The sequence below is a fragment of the Phoxinus phoxinus genome (assembly GCF_949152265.1).
Source record: "Phoxinus phoxinus genome assembly, chromosome: 21".
Taxonomy (NCBI): Eukaryota; Metazoa; Chordata; class Actinopteri; order Cypriniformes; family Leuciscidae; genus Phoxinus; species Phoxinus phoxinus.
Window position 1 is genome coordinate 24,251,131 of NC_136896.1, and position 20,682 is coordinate 24,271,812.

A 20,682-nucleotide genomic window follows, 5' to 3' on the forward strand; every position below is an offset into this window, starting at 1 on the left:
AGTGCCTTAAAAACAAACAATAAAACTTTGAACTGAATCCTAAAAAGTTTTAAAGATAGTTTTAAAACCACTTAATAACTTTACCTGTGTAAACTACATTATAAATACTTACATATTGTAGCTTTAATATGAATCAAACAACAAAAAGAAAAACAGAAAAACACTCATTGCTCTTTATTGAGCAATAATAAGGTAGCTAAGAATAGCCTACATTTCTTACTTGAATGCTGCTGTTAAATGCTCTGGCGAGGAGCTAAACATGGCGGACTGTGTACAGCTCACTGAGGGCGGGGTCTATGCTAATAGGGCAGAGTTCGTTAGCGTAGTGGGTGGGGCCTAATCATTTATCACAAAAGCTAAAACCTGCAAACGGCTTGTTCTGAGACACTGCTTATGATTAAATGGGGATTAAAAAAAGAGGACCGGGTTTTTTTTTTTACCATTATAAGGTGGTTGTGCTGACACACATTTATGTTCGAACACAATGTAAAAGTGAATTTTGGATAACAGGTTCCCTTTTAAATAATATGAAATAGACGCAAATAGTTAATAATAAACTATCCCATTAATTTTTTGAGTGCAGAAATCTTATCTGTTACATTTATGTACAGTATGACTGACAAATATGCATCACATTAAGTTTATTAGATTGTTTGTTAAAACTGCATAATCCAAATGGATGAACATTTTATATGCAATTCAAATACATAAATCTTTTGGCTAGATATTTTGGTTGCATAATGCTGTAGTTTATTGAATTAGTGAGGAAGATCAAGACATTGTCCTACTCCTCTTTCAAACTCTGGAATGAATGAATAAATTAATATTTATTAAATACTTTATGTCACTGGAATTTGTACTTTATTAATGTTATAATTATAATACATTATAATTTTAATAAAAACAGTTTCACCAGGATACAAGTACTGTAATTTTTTTAAGTACAGTGAACTTGGATGTTTTAGTCATTTCAACTTAATTTACATTAAACAGTTTTTTTTATGATAAAACGTAAACAAAGTTGAAAATTGCTTAAAGTATATACCTGCAGTATAAAACTGCAGCAAGTATTTAACTAGTGAACTATCAGTATGTTCAATTATAGTATAGTTGCAGTATAAATAAATAAAAAAGTTGTAAACCAGTGTAGGCTATAAGTTTATACTGTTACAGTTAAAATACTTAATATATACATACACTAAAAAATGGGCCAATTTAGACCCAAGCAGTATTGAAATAGTACACTTACAAGTATACAACTAGAATATTAGTATACTTGTAACATAAACTTTAAATATTCTTGAACTTTACTTAAATATCCTTAATAAAAGGCTTTGAACTTGAAGTATCACTTATTTTTTTTGTTAGGCTTATGTTAACTATATGCAATCAGTGACAAAATCATTTCCAAAATATAAGTGGAGATATTATTGTAAGTGGAGATGGATTATGATTAAAAATGTTTGGTGAGGTTTAAAAAATGGATGTGAAAGGATGCATGTGCACAGCAAACACTTTGACATACCAATTGTTTCAATCCTAATTTGAAACAAACCTTTTGTCTTTGTACTATGGATCTTCCCCCCATAGTATTTCTATTCATTTCACAGTATTTCAGTGCCCTGCCCTAGACGCCCTCTCATTGCTGTCAGGAATTTCACAGCTGAGCTTCAGGTCCAAACCAGGACATAGACAGTCTCGGCCGGCCTCACATACAAATGTGCAACCATCTTAAACTTGTCAACTGTATTGTCTGTTATTCTTTTGGCATTATGAATCTGCAATGCATATTCAGTGAACAATTACTGACACAATTTCATATTTACAATACACAGTGCAACAACAACAAGTGTCTTAGCAATTCGTAAGATGTTGACAAGAGGACCTCTAGTGGATATATTGGTAACTGCATCTCAATCATTTTTTTTTTTTTTTTTTTGTAAACGTGGGCATGAGTTTTAAAGAGATTAAAATTGTAATCAGACACTAAAAATAAATCACCATAGGTTTGAGGCAGTAAGCCACCTAGCAACCACCCACAGCACTCTAGCAACTAGCCTATAAAGTAAAATCCTCCAGCAACCATAAAACAACACGCTGACAACCACCCACAACACCATGGGCCGCGAGTAGCCTATATATGTATATATACACCTAACATATGTTGGAAAGATCACAATTAAGTGTTCCGAGCACATGAATGACCAAGCAAAGTCCTTTTTACAAGTCGGACACTCTGAATTCTAGATGTATTGACGTTGGATATGAAAATATGGTGGGAAAAAAACTGAATATAGCCTATATCTAATCTCTATAGGCTACAGGGAGATCAGTGAGTGGAAAGCAAGTCTGTGAATGATGTAAAGTTAATCACATCAAGCTTTATGTAATGAAAACATTTAGCCTAGTTGTAATCCCAAGTATAAATAAACTAAAGATTAATTTTCATCACTTTTAACTCAGAAGTAGTTATTTGGGTTTAACATTCATAGTATTATTATTTTGCTTTGTTTAGGTTTCTTCTGTATGTTTCGTACCTGAATGCAGATCAGTATTAGTTACACTATTCTAAAATAGAGCGCTGTAGTGATGATGTACTTTTGTTGGCCAACCCGGAAGTTACAATTGCCCTTGTACCCTGCTTGTACCCTTGACAAAAAACAATAGGATTTTTTTCATTGGCTATCGGATTATTGCAGAAAATATGCTCTGTGTGACCAACAAAAATGTTTCATTATGATAATCTTGACAAATTAACAACTTGAACAAAAATTTGAAACTCTGACTTGAACATAACCACCATTATGCTTCCATTTAGGCCACTGAGGTGCCTTGAAATGCGCAGTGTTATTCAATGTGTTGACGTAATTTCCACTGACACAGGAAGACAGGGTGGGACATATCGAGCAGCTCCTCGCTTTAAAAAAAAAAGAAAGGCCAATAGCGTTTTGTTTATATCACAGCTTAGCTTAGAGCCGTTGAGCTCGGCAAAGCCGCATTTGAAAGCCGCAGTCTATAGATTCTTTTAGATTTAATATGAAACTGTCACTAAAGCAAAACAGTGAACACAATTGTGCTGACGAAGTGTAGTTTGAAAAGTGTGTAATTTATGTTCTACTCCTCAGTGCTGTTTTAGTGTAGCTATAATGCTGAGTTTCTCCTCCTAATCTCCTCCATATCGCTTTAAAATATAGCATTCTGTGCACAATTTAAATGAGTCCGATATGTTTACTAGTATGCGCTGACTCACGCATATGATCTGCACATGCCTCACCATATAGAAAATAGTAATTGTGAACAAGTGACCGAGTTCAGCCACAGCCTCAGTGTCTATTTAGTGGGCGGGACACTTTAGATTCTAGAGAACATTTGATTGGACAGAAAATCTGATGAGAAGCTGAAGTGCAGAGTGATGTCATCAAAATCATTTTGCAAAGAGTTTTGAACACTTATATCTTCTAAATGCGAATATTGTCATTGTTATGGAGCACACAAGGTAACTAGATAACCTTCAAGCTAACATATTCATACTAAAAGCCAAAAAGCTTGGCTTTTTCATTTTGATTTCATAGGGACTTTAACCACCAGCATAATTAAGCTTTTTACTTTTTATCTCATAATATAGATTTTTTTTATCTAATGTTTTTTTTTATGTCATGATTATAATTTAGCAAAGCATGATTTATTTGTTTTTCTTATGTGGCGGAAATTAATTTTTATATTTAGCCAGATGGCAACCTAGTAGCATGGTAGTATGCTTTATTCCGATTTCCGACCCGCTTATTCTATGACTGAAGCCCTCTAGCGGTCGCATTAGTTCACTGCGTCTCAGCGGCGGTGGAAAGGTCTGTGCGTCCTTCATGCGCATCCCTTCAGCACTAAACGACCCTCTTAAAATAATCTTTCCACTAAATTAGTCTTATGAATTTAGCCTCACTGTTGTTTAATATGAAGAGCTTCTTCAGGGATTTGAAAGAAATGTGAAACATCCTTAAAATGATTTTGCTGATCCGGTGGATGCTGAGATCATGATGAGGTCAGTATAGAGGAGGGGTGCAGACGGGCGCCATCAGTGTCTCTCTTTAACAGCGCCCAAGGAGAAAGCCTCTGTTCAGCAGCACTTTATAATAGTGGAGAATGGCGTTTTCATATCGACTGTCTTCGGCTGTATATATGCCTCATCTCTGAATGCGGTTGTGTGTGTGTTTGTGGCGTAAGGGAGGGGTCCAGTGGGATGGAGCAGAGTTTCATGCAGTCCGCGATGGCTATGGGTGCACAGTCCAAGAAAGGCTTCTCCAGAAGCATCGCCGTGGAAAGAAAAAACCTGATCACGGTCTGTAGGTGAGTGACAAACCTTCAGAAGTCACGAATGTAGCTACAGTATCCTATGTTGCAATGTTTATGGCCTTACGCGGAGTCATAAACAGGGATGCGATATCCGAACAAATTAATTTTTTTCTGCTGAATATGTTCCCTTAATTAATTTACTAAATGCGAAACGGGTTTATAGAGAGGCTTGCTGATAACAAAGGTGAACGTTTCACCGTCAACCCAAAGAAATCTGTAGATTGGAGATAGGCTACGTTGAGGTCTGACAGCCTTTACGGAGGTCTGGGTCGCTAAATATCTTTAGTTAAGTTCTGTAGACATGATTTTACGAGTCTGTCTGAATATATTTCATTGTAAGGGCAGGTTATATGGTTATATTATCAAATGTCTGTGGTAACGAACATTATTTTTTTCAAACCGGTCATTGCACGCGATGTGACTGTTCCCCGGATGATGTCGTCGCTATGACGACAACCTTCCCCCCGCAAGGGCATCAGGGCTGCTGGGAATCTGCTGTGCTGTACAGATTTATCGAATTGAAGAATTGAACGTTTTGGGCCCACTTAAAGGGTTAGTTCACCCAAAAATGATCCCATAAGTTTCTCACCCTCAAGTCCTGGGTGAATATGACTTCCTTCTTTCAGCCAAACACAATCAGAGTTAGCCTATATAAAAAATATATTCTGGCTCTCCCAAACTTTAATGGGAGTGAACAGTAGCCTTAAGGCTGGTTCACACGGGACGATTTAAAAATTGTCGGCCGATTTTCCAAACCTGAGAGACCCCACACACGCCGATAAAAAATCACGGGTCTAACAATTTGGTCATACAATGTGTGGTGTGCAGCCACACGGCAAAATCAACACATCACACATGAACCGATTTGACTACCGAGCATTCCCAGGTCAGACGGGAAATTTTGCAAAATCCCTCGAGATCAAAGTGACTTCAGAGTAAACAATCATGGCGGACGAAGAGGATGCAGTGGCCATAGTTTGTGCTTTGTTTTTAAGCGGAAAAAAACATAAGAAAAACAAGAAAAGGCGATGGTCAATGAAGTGGAGACAACGCGAGCATGGTCCACCGGACTTTCTGGGTCCCGATGTCCTTCCGAGCAGACAAGAGCAGTCTTAACACACCACACACGGCAGGAATATTTGATCAGATTATTTTACGATAATCGGAGCATCCTTAAGATTGTCGGAAGGAGTGAATCGGGACTAAAATCGGCCTAATTATCCTGCCGTGTGAACAGGCTTAACTGAGATTTGAAGCCCAAAAAGCCACATCCATCCATCATAAAAGTAATCCATACAGCTCCAGGGAGTTAATAAAGGCCTTCTGAAGCGAAGCAATGCATTTTTCTAATACAATACATGAAAATAATAAATACATTGTGCATAACAATTGTTATTGTGATTAAAATTTTAAGTAGCAGTTTATTTTACAGTCCTGTTCCAATTATAATAACTGGGTTATAACTAAGTACTAATCCCTGAACCTATCCCTAAACCTAACCTTAACCCATGTAGTTACCTTACCAGTACCTTATTTGGTAACTACACTGTGAGTACACGTATACTGTAAAATAAAGTGTAACTATTTTTTTCTTTGAAGAACTGAAAGGTTTAGCAAACCCAAAATTTGCATGTTTTGCATTACAACATGAACACTATAAGTACAGTGTACCTAACAATTACGTTTTTGACGTTAATACATAGTTAAGACACCTAATAAAAAGTGCGACCAAGGTTTTTCCTTCCAGTCTCTGGCTGTCAGGCCATACTCTGCCTTTTGTACTGCTGTGGAGGGCTGTACTGAAAGAGGCATTGTTGTGATCAGAACAATTGATGGTGATTTCACTGCTGTTTTTGGCATTGACAGGAATAACTCATTACTCCATGTATGACTATCATTTTAATTTTAAGCATTAAATGAAAATGTAATGTAAAAGGCTACAGTATATCTTCTCACTAAAAATTACTGAATCAGATTACAAACAATATCATTAATTCAATACAATTATTTTAGGAAGTCACCTCAGATGCTTGGACTCCAGCACTCCCGCGCTAAACAAAGGGGGAAAAAATTTAATCAGAGTAAAAAACAAAAAAAACATCTTGTTTATAAAGAAGTAGAAACTAATTACTCATCATATCATCATTGGCTATTACCTCACCATTGCTTCTCACAACAGGTTTTTAATGCATAGAATCAAACAGTCTCACGGGACAAACATAAGAGCCAGGTAAGAGCAACCAGCAGGAGGGTCCAGGGAGGAGACGATGGAGGCAGAAACCAGGGAGGAGTTAATGGGAAGAGGAGCCTGGGTGGAATCCGCAGCCGTAATCCCAGGACGAAAGCCCACGGCAGAGTCGAGGGAGGGAGGAGCCATGGTGGAGACTATGCAGACAGGACCAGGGGGGCGAACGACTGAGACGAGGTCGATGGTGATGGAGACCCAGGCAAAGCCGAGAATCAGAAGAGTCCGGGCTACACTGAAGGTCTTAGCTGCGGGGAGGATCTGCCGAGGCGAAGCCAGGGTGCTGGATGATTGAGGCCGAGCCAGTGCGCCCGAGGACTGAGGTGGAGCAAAAGGGAAGGCGGAGCCCCACAGAGCCCAAGGGGTGAAGGGACAAAGCGTAGCTGAAGACCCGGAAGTCTGTGGCAAAGGCAGAGCGCGGAATGACCAAGGCACAGCCGGAAGGATGAGGAATCCCGGTGGAGCCATAGGGACTTGTCGACTGGCCGAGGTGGAGTGACGGGGACCTAGGTTCTAGGCGGATCAAACTGGTCTACAATCCAGGGCTGAGCTGGAGAACAAGCAGTCCAAGGCGGATCCATGATCCTTAGATCAGGCAGAGTAGAAGGAGACGAAGGACTGCTGGAGTGAGACAGTGAGGACAGGGCTGAAGGACTGGGCAGTGCAGGCTGTGCACACAAATTTCTCAGGAATGGCCTCCTTGACCAACGCTGAATGGACAGACTTCTCATGGATGGCCTCCTTGGCCGATACAGGACAGATAGATCTAGGAACAATTCACTTGGTCGATACGGAACAGGCAGACATTTCGGGAACGGCTGCAAATCGCAACTTTATCATTACGAATGTGTAATTACACATATTTAAATAATTATAAACAAGCTTCAATAGAAAAGACATTAAAGTATGTTTTAGTTTATCATAAATGTTTGTCATTATATTCGGCATCACTGGACTGCTCCCACCATGGTGTTTCCCTCCGATTCCTCCTGGCCCCTGTCCATCATCTCAACGCCCTCCATCGAAGCCTCCGCCCCCTTTTCCCTGAGACTTTGTTGTCACGGCGTGAGCACGTGCCTTTTCCGAGGGGGGCGTTAGGTCAAGAGTATGTTCTGTCATGTCTTCACCTGTTCTCGTTAGTCCCTGATTAGTTGATCTTCCTCCACCTGTGCCTGTTTAGTTCCCTCATTTACCCAAGTGTATTTATACTCACTGTTCTGTTCAGTCCTTGTTGGTTATCGTCTATATGAAGTGTGTGTGTTGCTTCCCATTCGCCTATCTCTTGGATCTTTTTGTTTAATAAACCTGTATTGGATTATATTCGTCTTTCTCGTCTGCCTGCCAGCAACCCCGCGTAACAAGTACATTGTATTGTTTGTTTTTGTATGGCAGGTTTTCTGTAAAGACACTGTTAGAGAAGTACACAGCAGAGCCTATTGATGACTCATCTGAGGAGTTCATTAACTTTGCTGCTATTCTGGAACACATCCTCAGCCACCGCTTTAAAGGCAAGACAGTGCATACGAAATCACTAGCACACTTACTTTTTTAACCTAATAAGAACATTAAGGATATATTTAAGTGATGTGAATGGAAGCATGTCTCTTGCAGGCTCTGGCAGTTGGTTTGATGGTCAGCGCAGTTTCTGGGACTTCATCCGTCTGGCCTGCAGTAAAGTTCCCAATAACTGCATAAGCAGCATTGAGAACATGGAGAACATCAACTCCTCACGAGCAAAGGTGGGCATGCAAAATAGTTATTGTAGGATAAGTAAATACCTGGTACTTTTTTGTGCCACAGTAATGGTAAGATAGAAATACCTAGGATCTTACTTTAAAGTGATAGATGAAAAATGAAAATGTGTCATCCTTTACTCCTCCTCACGTCATTCCAAATCTGTATTACCTTCTTTCTTTTGTGGAACATAAAAGAAATTTGTCCATACAATGAAAGTCAAGTGTAACCAAAACTGTTTACCAACTGGTTACCAATATTCTTCAAAATATTTTTTTTATGTTCCACAGAAGAAGGAAAGTCATACAGGTTTGGAATGACATGAGTGTTAATAAAACTTTGGAAAACTGTTATGAATACTCCCACACAAGAGTACAGGGGGAAAAATTATTTGACTTGATATGTTTTATACTCATAAACACTTAATAGACTCAACTTATTTGAAAGGTGTTCATTAATGTTTCTGCAGCATATGCATGTTTGATATGGTTTCTATGATGAAGCTTGCAGTGATTTGTGATTCATCCGTGCCTCTAGGGCAGAGCATGGCTACGGGTTGCACTAATGGAGAAACGTCTGTCTGAATACATCGCCACAGCTTTGCGAGATAGTCGCACCACAAGGTCAGACTTAAAGAGAAAACTCAATATTAATCATACCACCAATATGATCCACACCCAGGCATCAATTCAATACATATATCCAGTTTTAACATAACAATTTAGACAGCCATTAAGAACATTAAACTATTGAATGAAGAAAATAGTGCATCTTTAATGTGATGTGTGTGTTTATGTATTGCATGTGTGTGTTTGTCTGCAGGAGGTTCTACGATGAAGGTGCCATAATGTTGCGAGAAGAAGCAACTGTTCTGACTGGAATGCTCATTGGACTCGGAGCGATTGACTTCAGGTAAGAGGATGGATATTGGAAGGGGTAATAAACTGAGGAATACAAAACACACAAAAAATCTCAGCATTCCAACTGAAATAGAACCTCATACTGTAAGTAACTGATTTGGAAAGCTTTACATAGGCAGCAACCACGTCAATGTAAAGCGTACAATACTTTAATGCTGGTTCTGTAACTGTGCTAGAATGTTATGCAGTGAAATCAATGTTATATAATCTTTGTTGATCTGTGTTTGTTGTCAGTTTCTGTTTGAAGGGGGAGGCTTTGGATGGGAAGTCTGAGGCTGTTATTGACTACACTCCTTATCTCAAATTCACACAAAGGTGAAGAACGTTTATATTCTACAGTACAACTCAGTTTCATGCAGAAAATAATGTGGGAGATATGTTTAGATTTTATTTATATTACCCGGCTGCACAATCATATTTTAAACGATTTCTGCTTGCTTCTCTCGATAAATTAAGCATAATCGTCACGTCAGCGATATTGGCCTGCTGGTCTTTGCACTGGTAACAAGCCTCCACAAGCTTTCATTGCATCTGTGTTCTTTCATGAGGACTCTTGTGGTATTTGCTGTGACTAAGGGTGTGTTCACACATGGCATGTTCTCAGTTGGTCAAAATGCCATCATATATATGCTACGGATACACAACGAGCGGATTTATCCCAGCATACAGTTTTGTTTTGGATGTTCGGGAAGATTGAAAATAGACAATGCATCATAAAAGCCGACCAATCAGTTTGTGAACATATTCCTTTGCCTTTAAGTTCGTTATCTTTAGGTTCGGTGCTAAAAATTGCAATCTGAACGCTAAGCGGACCATGGCTGATAAATGATTGTTTCTGTTTTTTGGTCCGGACCAAACGAACAAAGCATACAGAACTACAAGTGTGAACACACCCTTTCTCAGTAAAATACTGTAATAAATCCAAACATGAATCTCGACTACCATATATTGTTTGCGGTTGTGGTTGCTGAATAAATGCACTTTAAGCTCTGTGCCACATTGCAAAGTTTTTTTTATTGTTGCTTTAAATTACATTAACATAACGACAGCGTTTTGCTTCGGGGGGTTGGGCAGACGTTTTCTTTTCTCCTCTGTTTGGGAGATGCCATCCAGTTTGAAATGGATACTACAAACGTGGAGGTTTTTCAGATTTTCCATCACGTTGTTCTCTTCCTGTTTACGATTCTTTGCAGTATTTAGCCACTGCCCACAATGCTCTGGTTCCTTCACTGGAAACCGAAAGTAGCTCACTCCCGCTAAACGTTTATTCTGAAATATTTTCTGTTGTTAATAATACTGCATTATAATATGTCTGATCACAATGAACTAATAATGATATTTCATCATAAGAGATACACAAAAAAATATTGAAGTAAAATTAAATTATATACAATATTACCTTAAAATTTGCCCAAAATATTATGAAAACAGAAAACGTGTAATTCTTTGATAAGGCTGATTTTGGAAAGTTCAGTCAGATGTGAATTCAGTGACTGTTTGGACAGATTTAGCAAGTCATTTGTCGAACTGATTCAAACTGATGAATCATGAGTCTTAAACCTTACCTTTTCATTAAAAAATATCTTTGAATTCATTTCTGAATTTATGTTAATCAGGCGGGTAGCCACAATTATTGGTTGGTGTTGACAATTTCACTATAGCCACATTTAGGCTTAATATATTAATCAGAGTAATTATGACAATGTACAGTCACATATAGTCATTCTGGTTGGCTGCCAATGTTTTTATTGCTCATCAGCTGGAAAAATATCGTTGTGAAAGTGATTCAAACGATATAATTTCTCTGTGGCATTATAGTTATGTTGGACATTTAGAATGAGTTTAAAACTATATCTTTATTGTTATCATCCTTGGTGTGAACGGCCTTTAGTGCCACTGGTCTGTTGTCATGGCAATGAGATGTTGTATTTTGTTCAGTTATGATTATCTTAGTGACGATGAGGACGGTCAGAGCGTGGACAGCAGTAACAGTGATGACAGCGTTGATCATCCTTACGTCCCTCTGGTCACCGATGAGGAAAGCTGGAGGAACAAGTGCCGCAAAATGGAGCAGAGATTCAAGATCGTCAATGCGCAAAAGGTTAAACACACACAGTACATGATTTCCTATAGTGGGTGAGTATCACTTAAAATGAATGTTTTATGTGCTAAAGTGTGTGTGTTATTTGTGTTTAGGGGTACCTTGAGGAGCTGGTGAGGCTGCGGGAATCTCAGCTGAAGAATGTGGAGATGGAGAATAAGAAACTAACAGCTGGACTAGAAGAACTGCAACTACAGAGTCAGAAAGAGAAGAGAGAACTGGAGAACATCATACTAGAGCTGCAGGAACAACTGTGAGAGCAACATACAGTACACACACCTCTGATTTTGAAGACATGGGATGTTTATGGAATTATTTTGGATCAATTGGTTCAGAGCTATTCACCTGTCTTTGTCAAACATTCTGCTTCTTTCGTTTTCTTTATCAATAATTTAATATTAATCAACACTGTCAGATACATAAATCGTCTAAATAAATATGTATAAACATTGACACATCTTGCATTCATAATGATGAATGAATGAATTTACGATACAGAATGGTTTCAGACACATTTTCAGCTTCATTTATTATTTTGAAAATAACCGTATTTTGGCACATCACGTATGTTGCCATTTAGTTTTTCTTGTATTTCTAGCTACTTAAAATTTGGTGAATTATCTAACAATACCAAAAAAATTCTTTACTATTTGCGTGACAGTGTTGACATCATGATTGTGTCATGAAATATGACTACAATTGTTTTTTTAATATATAAATAACTGATCATGTCAACTAAAATCAGTTGTAAAATTTTATAAAATGTATATTTTAAAGATCTATTTTTAAGACACATATTATAATATCAAGTTTATTGTATATGTTTATCTATATGATGTATTCAATCATGATCTGAGGAGATGATTTAAAGTAATAATTGCAATAAAATGAAATGGCACGTTTTGCATTTAAAACATTTTAGTGATTATCTCTGATTCATTTCAAAGTGGAAATGTTGCTATTGTAAAAATGAATGTCTGGTGAAAACAAAAAACAAAACAAAAAACAGTGGGACGTACAGTATCTCAAGAATCAGTGACACGCACATCAAATTGTTTACTCACTAAGTCCATAATATGTTTTTGTCTTTAACTGTATTGCAGGACAAGTCTGATTCCAGGTGAATCACATCCTCTTTCTAAGGATTTGTCAATCCCTCTTGTTAACCAGTGGCCATCACTTCACAAATACAACAACCAGGAGGACAGGAAATTGTACCACAGGTGATAAGAGGCTCTCTTTCATACATTGTAGCAGCTTACTCAAAAACCCAGTCATTAACCAACATGAGTTTGTGTTGCTTAAAATTATCTAGAATGCTGACAAAGATTTAACAGCAGATACACTTATGCTGTGGGTCTGTTGTTGCCTTTAGGGGTAGTTTCCCCAGCCCGGAGCCACATATCAACCTAACCACAGATTCTCAGAGGACGGAAAGGAAACAAAATGGAAAAGCCTGGTGCACAGCAGGTACACCTTAAAACCCACCTGCTTAAAGTTGGCATGAAGTTGCAATAGTATCTTCAATAGGAAGTAATTTTGATTAAAGGTTAAGAGGGCACATGAATAAAAACAACAACAACAATGATGCGCAGATTGCTCATGGATAAAAATAGATAAACACTGCAATATAAATACTGCAACTCTTAAACAATAAGAATTGTCCAATTGATTTCATGGTGACTTTAAGGTGGTGGCTTTGTTTTGACCTTGCTGTCTTGTCCAAGCTGGTTGTCATGGTTGTTCAGCTAAGCTACTAGCTCTAAGATGGATAAGCAGGTTTTTGGAGCATGGTTGCTAGACTTTTGACTATCAGCACGAGGTGTGGTCCTCTTTAGAGCTTATTCTGCCAGGAACTACCCACTTAGGAGGAGACTGACTGATCTGAGGTGCGTTTCCCAAAAACATTGTTAGCCAACTGTGGTCGCAAGTTCTGTTGTTACTAACATTGTTCAACGATTCAGTGTTTACCGAAACCAACGTTTCAACAAACATTCGCAAACAGTAAGGCAATCTTGTGTAGTAATTACAGAACTCGACCTGTGGTTACATATAGTTTCTTGTTAGTATATACAGAATTATGTGAACTTAATACAGATCATGTTTTTAACAACCAAGCTAACAGGGATTCTCAGGACTCCCCTAATGTTCTGGCAAGTTTCTCTCAAAGTTATGTCCAAATGTTCTTCCAATAAATTAATAAAATGTGTGTTATCTGGTCTTTAATAATGTTCTGAAAATGTTAGCACAAAAAAATAATGAATACATCGTTCCGGGAATTTTTTCATCCAAAAGAAAGGAGGTCATACATGTTTGGAATGACATGAGGGAGATTAAATGATGGCAGCAATTTCATTTTTGGTTGAACTATCCCTATAAGCTTGTCAGTTTAGGATTTTCCAACAGTAAATGCTAATATTGGTGTTCAACAATAATCTATATTTCCTCCATTTTTATTTCAGAAAAAGACTACACTCCATCCATGTTAGGTTTGTGTGGTTCTATGTCGTCTTTACCCAGCTGTAAGTCCCTGCCAAGCCTGAGGTCAACAGAGTGCCTGGTGAACATCAGTGCAGAGCCCAGTCCTGCTCTAACCCCCAGCTAGGGACCAGCAAATGAGACCAATGTCACAAGCAGAGAGAATCTGCACTGTCAGCTAAGACATCCAAAGATATAATGGCTCGGATACAGCCTGAGTAAACCATGTTACCCTAATTCTCACAGAAGTATCATCCTGTTTCCCCTTGAATGTTATGGTGAGATGTTTTCTCACAGATTTTTCTTGTCAGAAATGTTCAAATGTGGGTATCTCTGAATGTCTTTGCTGTTCAGGTCTTTCTCCTGACTTGTTGTGGTAATCAGTGAAGGCAAACTGTGGACTATGCACGGACTGACTTGAGACCTGCCTGAATTGTCACTACGAGAGGCCAACACAGCTTTCCCACATTCTGTTGCCCTTTAAAATCTCCTACGGGAACATACACTTACAAAACACTTACAAACAAATGGACACTTACAGTCAGAAATTAACCATGAATGGTGTGCGAAAGAAAGCATATTAGTTACAAAGTAGTATTTTGACATTATCGTCAATTTTGTTTAATTCTCACATTTCAGCCATCTAAACATCACTTGTCTGCCAAATAACATGCACAAACTGATAACAAGATGATGTGTATATCTAACTTTACAGTCTACTGTTAAAGTGGTAATAAAATGAAAGACATTTCCGGAATAGCTGCCTTATTCCTCTTTTCTTGCCTCTTGAAATAAGTTTGAGCATCCTGCACATGATGGCAGTGAACTATTGCTGAATGACTGACGGTGAGTGACATGAACAATTGGACCAGTATATACTGTACGTATCTGCATACTGTTGTATTGTACTGTATGTTTGACATCTATTTGTCATCTGTTGTTACATCATTACAACAAGTCTGTAATGTGTGGATCACTGTCATTTTTGGTATATTAGCTGCATCAATTTTAATTGCATTGGCAAAAAACTGATAAGCTAGATTTCCCTCCTACATTGTCAGTGTAATTGAAAGTATTTGTTTGAGAATGTGTGTGTGTTGTGTTAGACGGCTGTTCACCTTCAATTAGAATTAAATAAATTCTTTTTTTTCCCCATTCATTGCACATTTCGTTGTTTAAAAAGCCATTGGAAACTATGCTGTTTGTCACTTAAAATCGCAATAAAACTGCCTTTTTTGTCCTAATGTTTTCCGTTGAGTCATAGTTGTTCACTCTGTCTTTATTGTTTTTCTCTTTTGTCCCACTTGACAGCCACTCTCTGAATGGATGTTTTTATAACTTGACAAATGCTTAATTCAAATGCATAAAAAAATCTTAGAGTTTTGTTTCCTCAAACAAACATGAAAAACCAACTTCAGTGCCATTTTTAGTGTTTCTAGGTGTGCTGTATTTGGTTTGTGGGTGTAAAGACTAATGAGTGGAACAATAAGAGAAACTGGTTAATTTAACTCTGTGATACATTAATTATTATTTCACAAAGGAAAAACACGCCTGAGTAGGGAACGAGACACTGTGTAAGGATGTTGACTGGGAATGCTTCCACGTAACTTATCTCTGAAGTATGTGTGAAATAAAGTCAATTTTATTGGCAGATGGCAGTCATATGACATGAAAAAGCTGCATTAGACATCATTAGCTTCTGATTGGCTGAAATAAGACACTGAAGCATGCAGGATGTATGGGAATGAGACGCAGCGTCTCATTCTCTACGCAGGGAACCAGGTTATAATCGTGAGACATTCCCTTTCGGGGGAACTCAACACTGCATTGGAATATTGACGCAATGGGAACTTTAACATGCACAACGCCATACTGAAAGGATGCCTGCATGAAAAAGAAGTGCAGTCATTTGAGATGCATGGCTTGGAAGTCACAGAACCCCTGCTGTGTGCACCGAAACAAACAAACAGCTGCTCAGTTTTACGCCACTGGCCTAAGCTGTGGCCTAAGCTCTAATAAAGAGAGCCCAAACAGGGCCTAAAAAATTAAGCCTCTCCTGTTCCGCAGGTGAAAAGGCAGAGAACCACAGAACGTGCCACTGAGGAAGGTCTTTGGGACATAATCAAGCCAAGGATGAAGAATAGTTTTGATTTCATCAGGTGCAAAAGCCAGGCAGGAGGAGGCAACTGACAGGTTGCATATTCTACTCTTTTTACAATAACTAAGAGAAAAAACACCTTGAAGGGTCATACATTTCTCAAAAGCTGACTCCTGGGGCTCGAATGGTGCTATAGAGAGACCTTCCTGGACAACAGGATGTCTGCTCCCTGTTTCAGTTACCAGGGATATAGACTGCTCTCACCAAGATCAGCTTGCCCTGGGGCCAAAACAGGATCTGGCGCGAACGGATTTGGAAAGAGGGCGTGAACGTAGACTGCCCGGGTGATTTATGTATGCAACTACCGACGTGTTGTCTGATCTGACAAGAACATGGTAGCCACTGAGATCTTGGTGGAAGTTTTTCAAAGCCAGAAATACAGGCAATTTATGTGCCACAAAAGATGGCCCGAGACGAGCGGCCATCTAGGACTGCACCCCGGAACGTGAGGGAAGTATCTGTCGTTAGCGTTTTGCGATGAAATAATGGCCCCAACACTGTACCTTGGGCCAAGGACCAAGGTCTCTTTCACATCACAAGGGTACGTAAGCATCTGCGTGTAACCCTGATTATGCGAAATGGCTTGCCCTTTGGGGAAAACCCCTTGGCCTTTGCCAGTGGTCTCGTGTACAGTACACAAGGCACAAAGGAAAGACGTTGGACGCAGCTGCTATAATGATGGCTGTATTATTGACTGCACCTCAAAACATTGGATGTGGCGGGGTTACCAGACCAATTTCCTGAAAGCATTGAAAGGAATTGGGCACACTGTGGAGTGCTATGGACTTATCCCCCTCGGGAGGACCTGCCCTCAAAGCTCTGTGTGCCTTGCCCTTGACATCAGGACTTTTTGCCAGCAGCCTTCCAAGCGGAAATAACAGTCCTCAGATCTGCCCTCTCCCTGGAAGACTGCGGCTGAGACCGTTGTCTCGACCTCACGACTCTCTGAAAGGGAGCTTAAGCAGCAACGCTCTCTTTTTGCTATGTACTCCGTCCAGGCTGAGGTTGGGAAACAGCCACGGGCAGTGAATAAACTGAGAATGAGAATGTCACCAACTGCTTCTTTGCGTCCTGAAACCTCTCAACAACGATATTAACGGCGTCACAGAAGAGACCAGAGGGAGCCATTTGGGTGTCCAAATGAAAAGCTTTATCCTTTTCTTTATTGCCCAATAGGTTGAGCCAAAGGTGCCTCTATGTGACAGCCATGGCAGTCATCGAATGGTCGAGGGAGCGGGTCATCTGCTTAGTGCTGCAAAGAGCCAGACTTACCTGCAGCAGCATAGGCTTTGCAATGCCCACCAACGCAGATGTAACCCCACATGGCTTGGTAAATAGCGTCGGAGCCTTCAGAGACAATGCCGATTCAGGGGAGAGATAAATAGCTAACGTCTCCTTAACCTTTGCATTGCCCCATACCCATGCAATAGTTGGACAAAGCAGGACATACCCATGCAATAGTTGGACAAAGCAGGACATACCCATGCAATATTTGGACAAAGCAGGAGAGTAACCACAAGCTGAGTACGGTTTTAATCAGTATCTCGACACCTCAGTGTGGAGATCCGGAAAAAATGGAAGGGTTCGATGCTGAGGTTGTGCTCTACCAAAGAGAAAGTACTCATCCAGTTTACTTTTCCTGTGCACTTCCTGGTCCTCGGCTGGCCAATCAAGGGATGGCATTTTCTCTAATTCCCTCGCCTAGATGTTAACCACATCCAACTCCTCGGAACAGATATAGTTAACATCGGGCCCTCTTTCAGATCAGAAGAAACTACAGAGCCGGCTTATGGAACCAAAACAAATGCTTTGGGGTTGGCGGATGAGAACTGAGAAAGGGCAGAACCCGTCTCAAGTTCCTCTGCCAACTCCATTTGTGACCCCCATGATCTGAGTCACTGTGCTGCCACGGGGTGCTCGAGCTTGGGCTTCCTCCTCAGAGAAAAGAGCCAAGCATTCTCATTGAGAGTCCTTCACAATACATCCAGCCAGCCTCCTCGAGGGCCCCCTGACATGCTTCACTCCCAAACGAACAACACAAAAGTTGTGCATGTCACTGGCCATATTATAGTGTGGACACAGAGACAGATGATTTCAAAAAAAAAAAAATTGCCATCCCAACTTTTTTTTTTTTTGACAAACAACAAGACAAACAATTTCACATATAGCGCTTCCTGAAGACAAAGCTGAATGTCTAATGTTATAGTCGTGTTATAGCCTTTTATAGTCATAATGCCATCGAACAATAGAATTAGCCGGATTTCACACGTGCTTCAGAGACTGGTCATGCGGAAGCGTTCCCATAGTGTCAATATTCTGATACAGTGTTGAGTTCCCTTGAAAGCAAACCCTATGTTTCTTTTTACTTCAAAACAACACTGTAATAACACTGATACAGTTATACTAGTATACTATACCTGTAGGTGTTGTTACTAGAACTTTACTGCTAACCTAATCCTAACCCTAAAGCTAAAAAAAATTCTAAAATGTTGTATTGTCTTTAAAAATATAATTGGAGGGTTCATTTAATTTCTTGTTCTCATCCATCTTTGTGTTTTAATGTGAGCTGTTTTTTTCTGGCCTTCTCTGAAGAAAATGTGAGTAGAATTTGCTTGGGTGTTGCCTGAGTGTTCTTTTTAAGTGTTTTTAGTATTTTGCTGTGGTAAAGGTTGGTAAAGGCTCATATCAAAGTTATGAAAAAATATTCTTCCTGTAATGTTAATAGAATGTTCATTCAAAGTTATCCGGTCTATTAGTGTTCTCAAAAAATAGCCCAGTTTGAACATTCAGGAAACAATCAGAAACACATTAATGGGAACATTAGCATATCGTTCTTAGAATATATTTTTTGCTAGCTGGGGTGTTCTGGGTGGTTGATACAATCTCAGATAAATACATAACATCATGGTGTCTCATATGCATAGAACACATCATTCTAATCTATTTCAAACCTGTTCCTCAACCAGATGTCACTCTTTTTTATTACAACATGGCTCGTATTTAAGGTCACCATGACCCAGGGGTCAAACCAAGAACAAGTGTCAATTATGGGTCAAAGGTCAGCATCATTTGTTCACTGTGTATTGTTGCAGTAAAAGAACCAAAAAAGATGTGTCTAAATGCAAAATGGGGACCAGGTTAAAAATAAGCTTACCAAAAAGATGTGACACTTATTCATTTCCCAGAATGGAGCAGTTTGAAGCTAAAAAAATACTTTTGATCTTGAAAATAACTCAATTCTAAGGGAAAGACAAAGAGTAAAAGAAAAGCCCTTCCTGTTGAATGTGTGGTCAAAGAATGCAAAAAATTTTTCATGTGAAACATAATGTGAACGCATTCTTGGATCACTGTTTTTATCTCAAAAACCTCCTTTGAAAGATCTAAAAGTCTCTCAGTATTCATTCCTAAAATTCTCTGCAATCCTAAAATATGAAATTTTTATAAATGTACACCACAGATAACAAAATATCATTTATTTTCAAGAAAGACAATAAAAGCATTCTTTTCAAACCCCCCAAAAATACAAAAAAACAAGTGTACAAACCACAGAACAGCTCTTCTGCAAATATGGGCATATTCAGAAGGTGTTATCTCACACAAGCTCCACCCTATGCAAACCACCACTGATTGCACTCCCTGGTCTTCAGACATTGGGAGGAAGGTTATCTCCAACAATACATGCTGAAGACACCCACAGGGACGGGACTGTTACACCCTTGGAAGAAATACCACTTCTATATACAGGAGATATGAAAAAATGTAAAGCAGTTTAATTATGTAAATGTATGTTTTACTCACAATTCAATGTGATAGTTTCAAAAACAATTATACAATATTATTGTATAATTGTATCATTGCCTAAAGGAATAGTTCACCTGAAATGAACAATTTGTTATAATTTCTTTCTTCAAGTCTTTTGATTCTGAAACCATACCATTGTATGCCCTCAACTATAGCTATCAAATCTATGAAAGCTTGTTTCCGCCATGGAATAAAAAATATAAAAAGGTAATTGCGACTTTATCTCACAGTTATGACTTTTTATGCAAATGGAGTTTAAATTCCACAATTCAGACTTTATAATTCACAACTGCTAGCTTAACTCTAATTTAAGTTTGAATCATAAATTCGCAGCAGAAATTGTGAGATTAAATTTTGCAATTACTTTTTTTAATTGAGAGTTTATATCTAACAACTCTGACTATTTTCCCTCTCAATTCTGAGAAAAAAAGTCTGAATTGTGAGCTATAAACTCACTATTTGATAAATAGCCTACATTTGCAATTGTGAGAAAAAAAGTCAAAATTGTGAGATTAAAAGTCGCAATTAACTTTTTTTAGTTGTTATTTCATGGCGGAAACAAGCTTCCATACAAATCTCATTTGCACTTGTAGGCCTACACATTCAACATGCGTTGAGACATCATTACTTCAGCTTTTGTCAGTTTTGTCATCAGAAGTAGCCTACACTAGATAAAGATGGCCTCAGAACTAAAAGAAAGCAACTCAAAGCCATACACATTTTATTTTATGCGTTTTTTTGAAGTAGTAGGCCTAGGCCGCACTCTAGCAGAGTTTGGCAAGTATTTGCATAGAAGTATCAGAATAGGCCTACTTTATTTTTTGTGTGCTTGTCAATTAATGCACTGCAAAAATCGCTGCACTGCATTTAATTCTTTAAGATAAAGCCAAAATAATGT

The 20,682-nt window shown here is 38.7% G+C and overlaps 1 protein-coding gene across 1 annotated transcript; it reads left to right on the forward strand.

Annotated features, from left to right (window-relative positions):
- The first annotated feature begins 3,810 nt into the window (after nt 1–3,810).
- Nucleotides 3,811–15,073, forward strand: rundc3ab (RUN domain containing 3Ab). Its single transcript, XM_079595947.1, has 12 exons — nt 3,811–4,036; nt 4,219–4,341; nt 7,985–8,100; nt 8,204–8,331; nt 8,864–8,949; nt 9,149–9,238; nt 9,481–9,561; nt 11,185–11,347; nt 11,443–11,600; nt 12,451–12,570; nt 12,723–12,817; nt 13,810–15,073. Exons 1-12 carry the CDS (start codon nt 4,029–4,031, stop codon nt 13,950–13,952), a joined length of 1,311 nt encoding a protein of 436 aa, XP_079452073.1. The 5' UTR covers nt 3,811–4,028; the 3' UTR covers nt 13,953–15,073.
- Nucleotides 15,074–20,682: the final 5,609 nt, after the last annotated feature.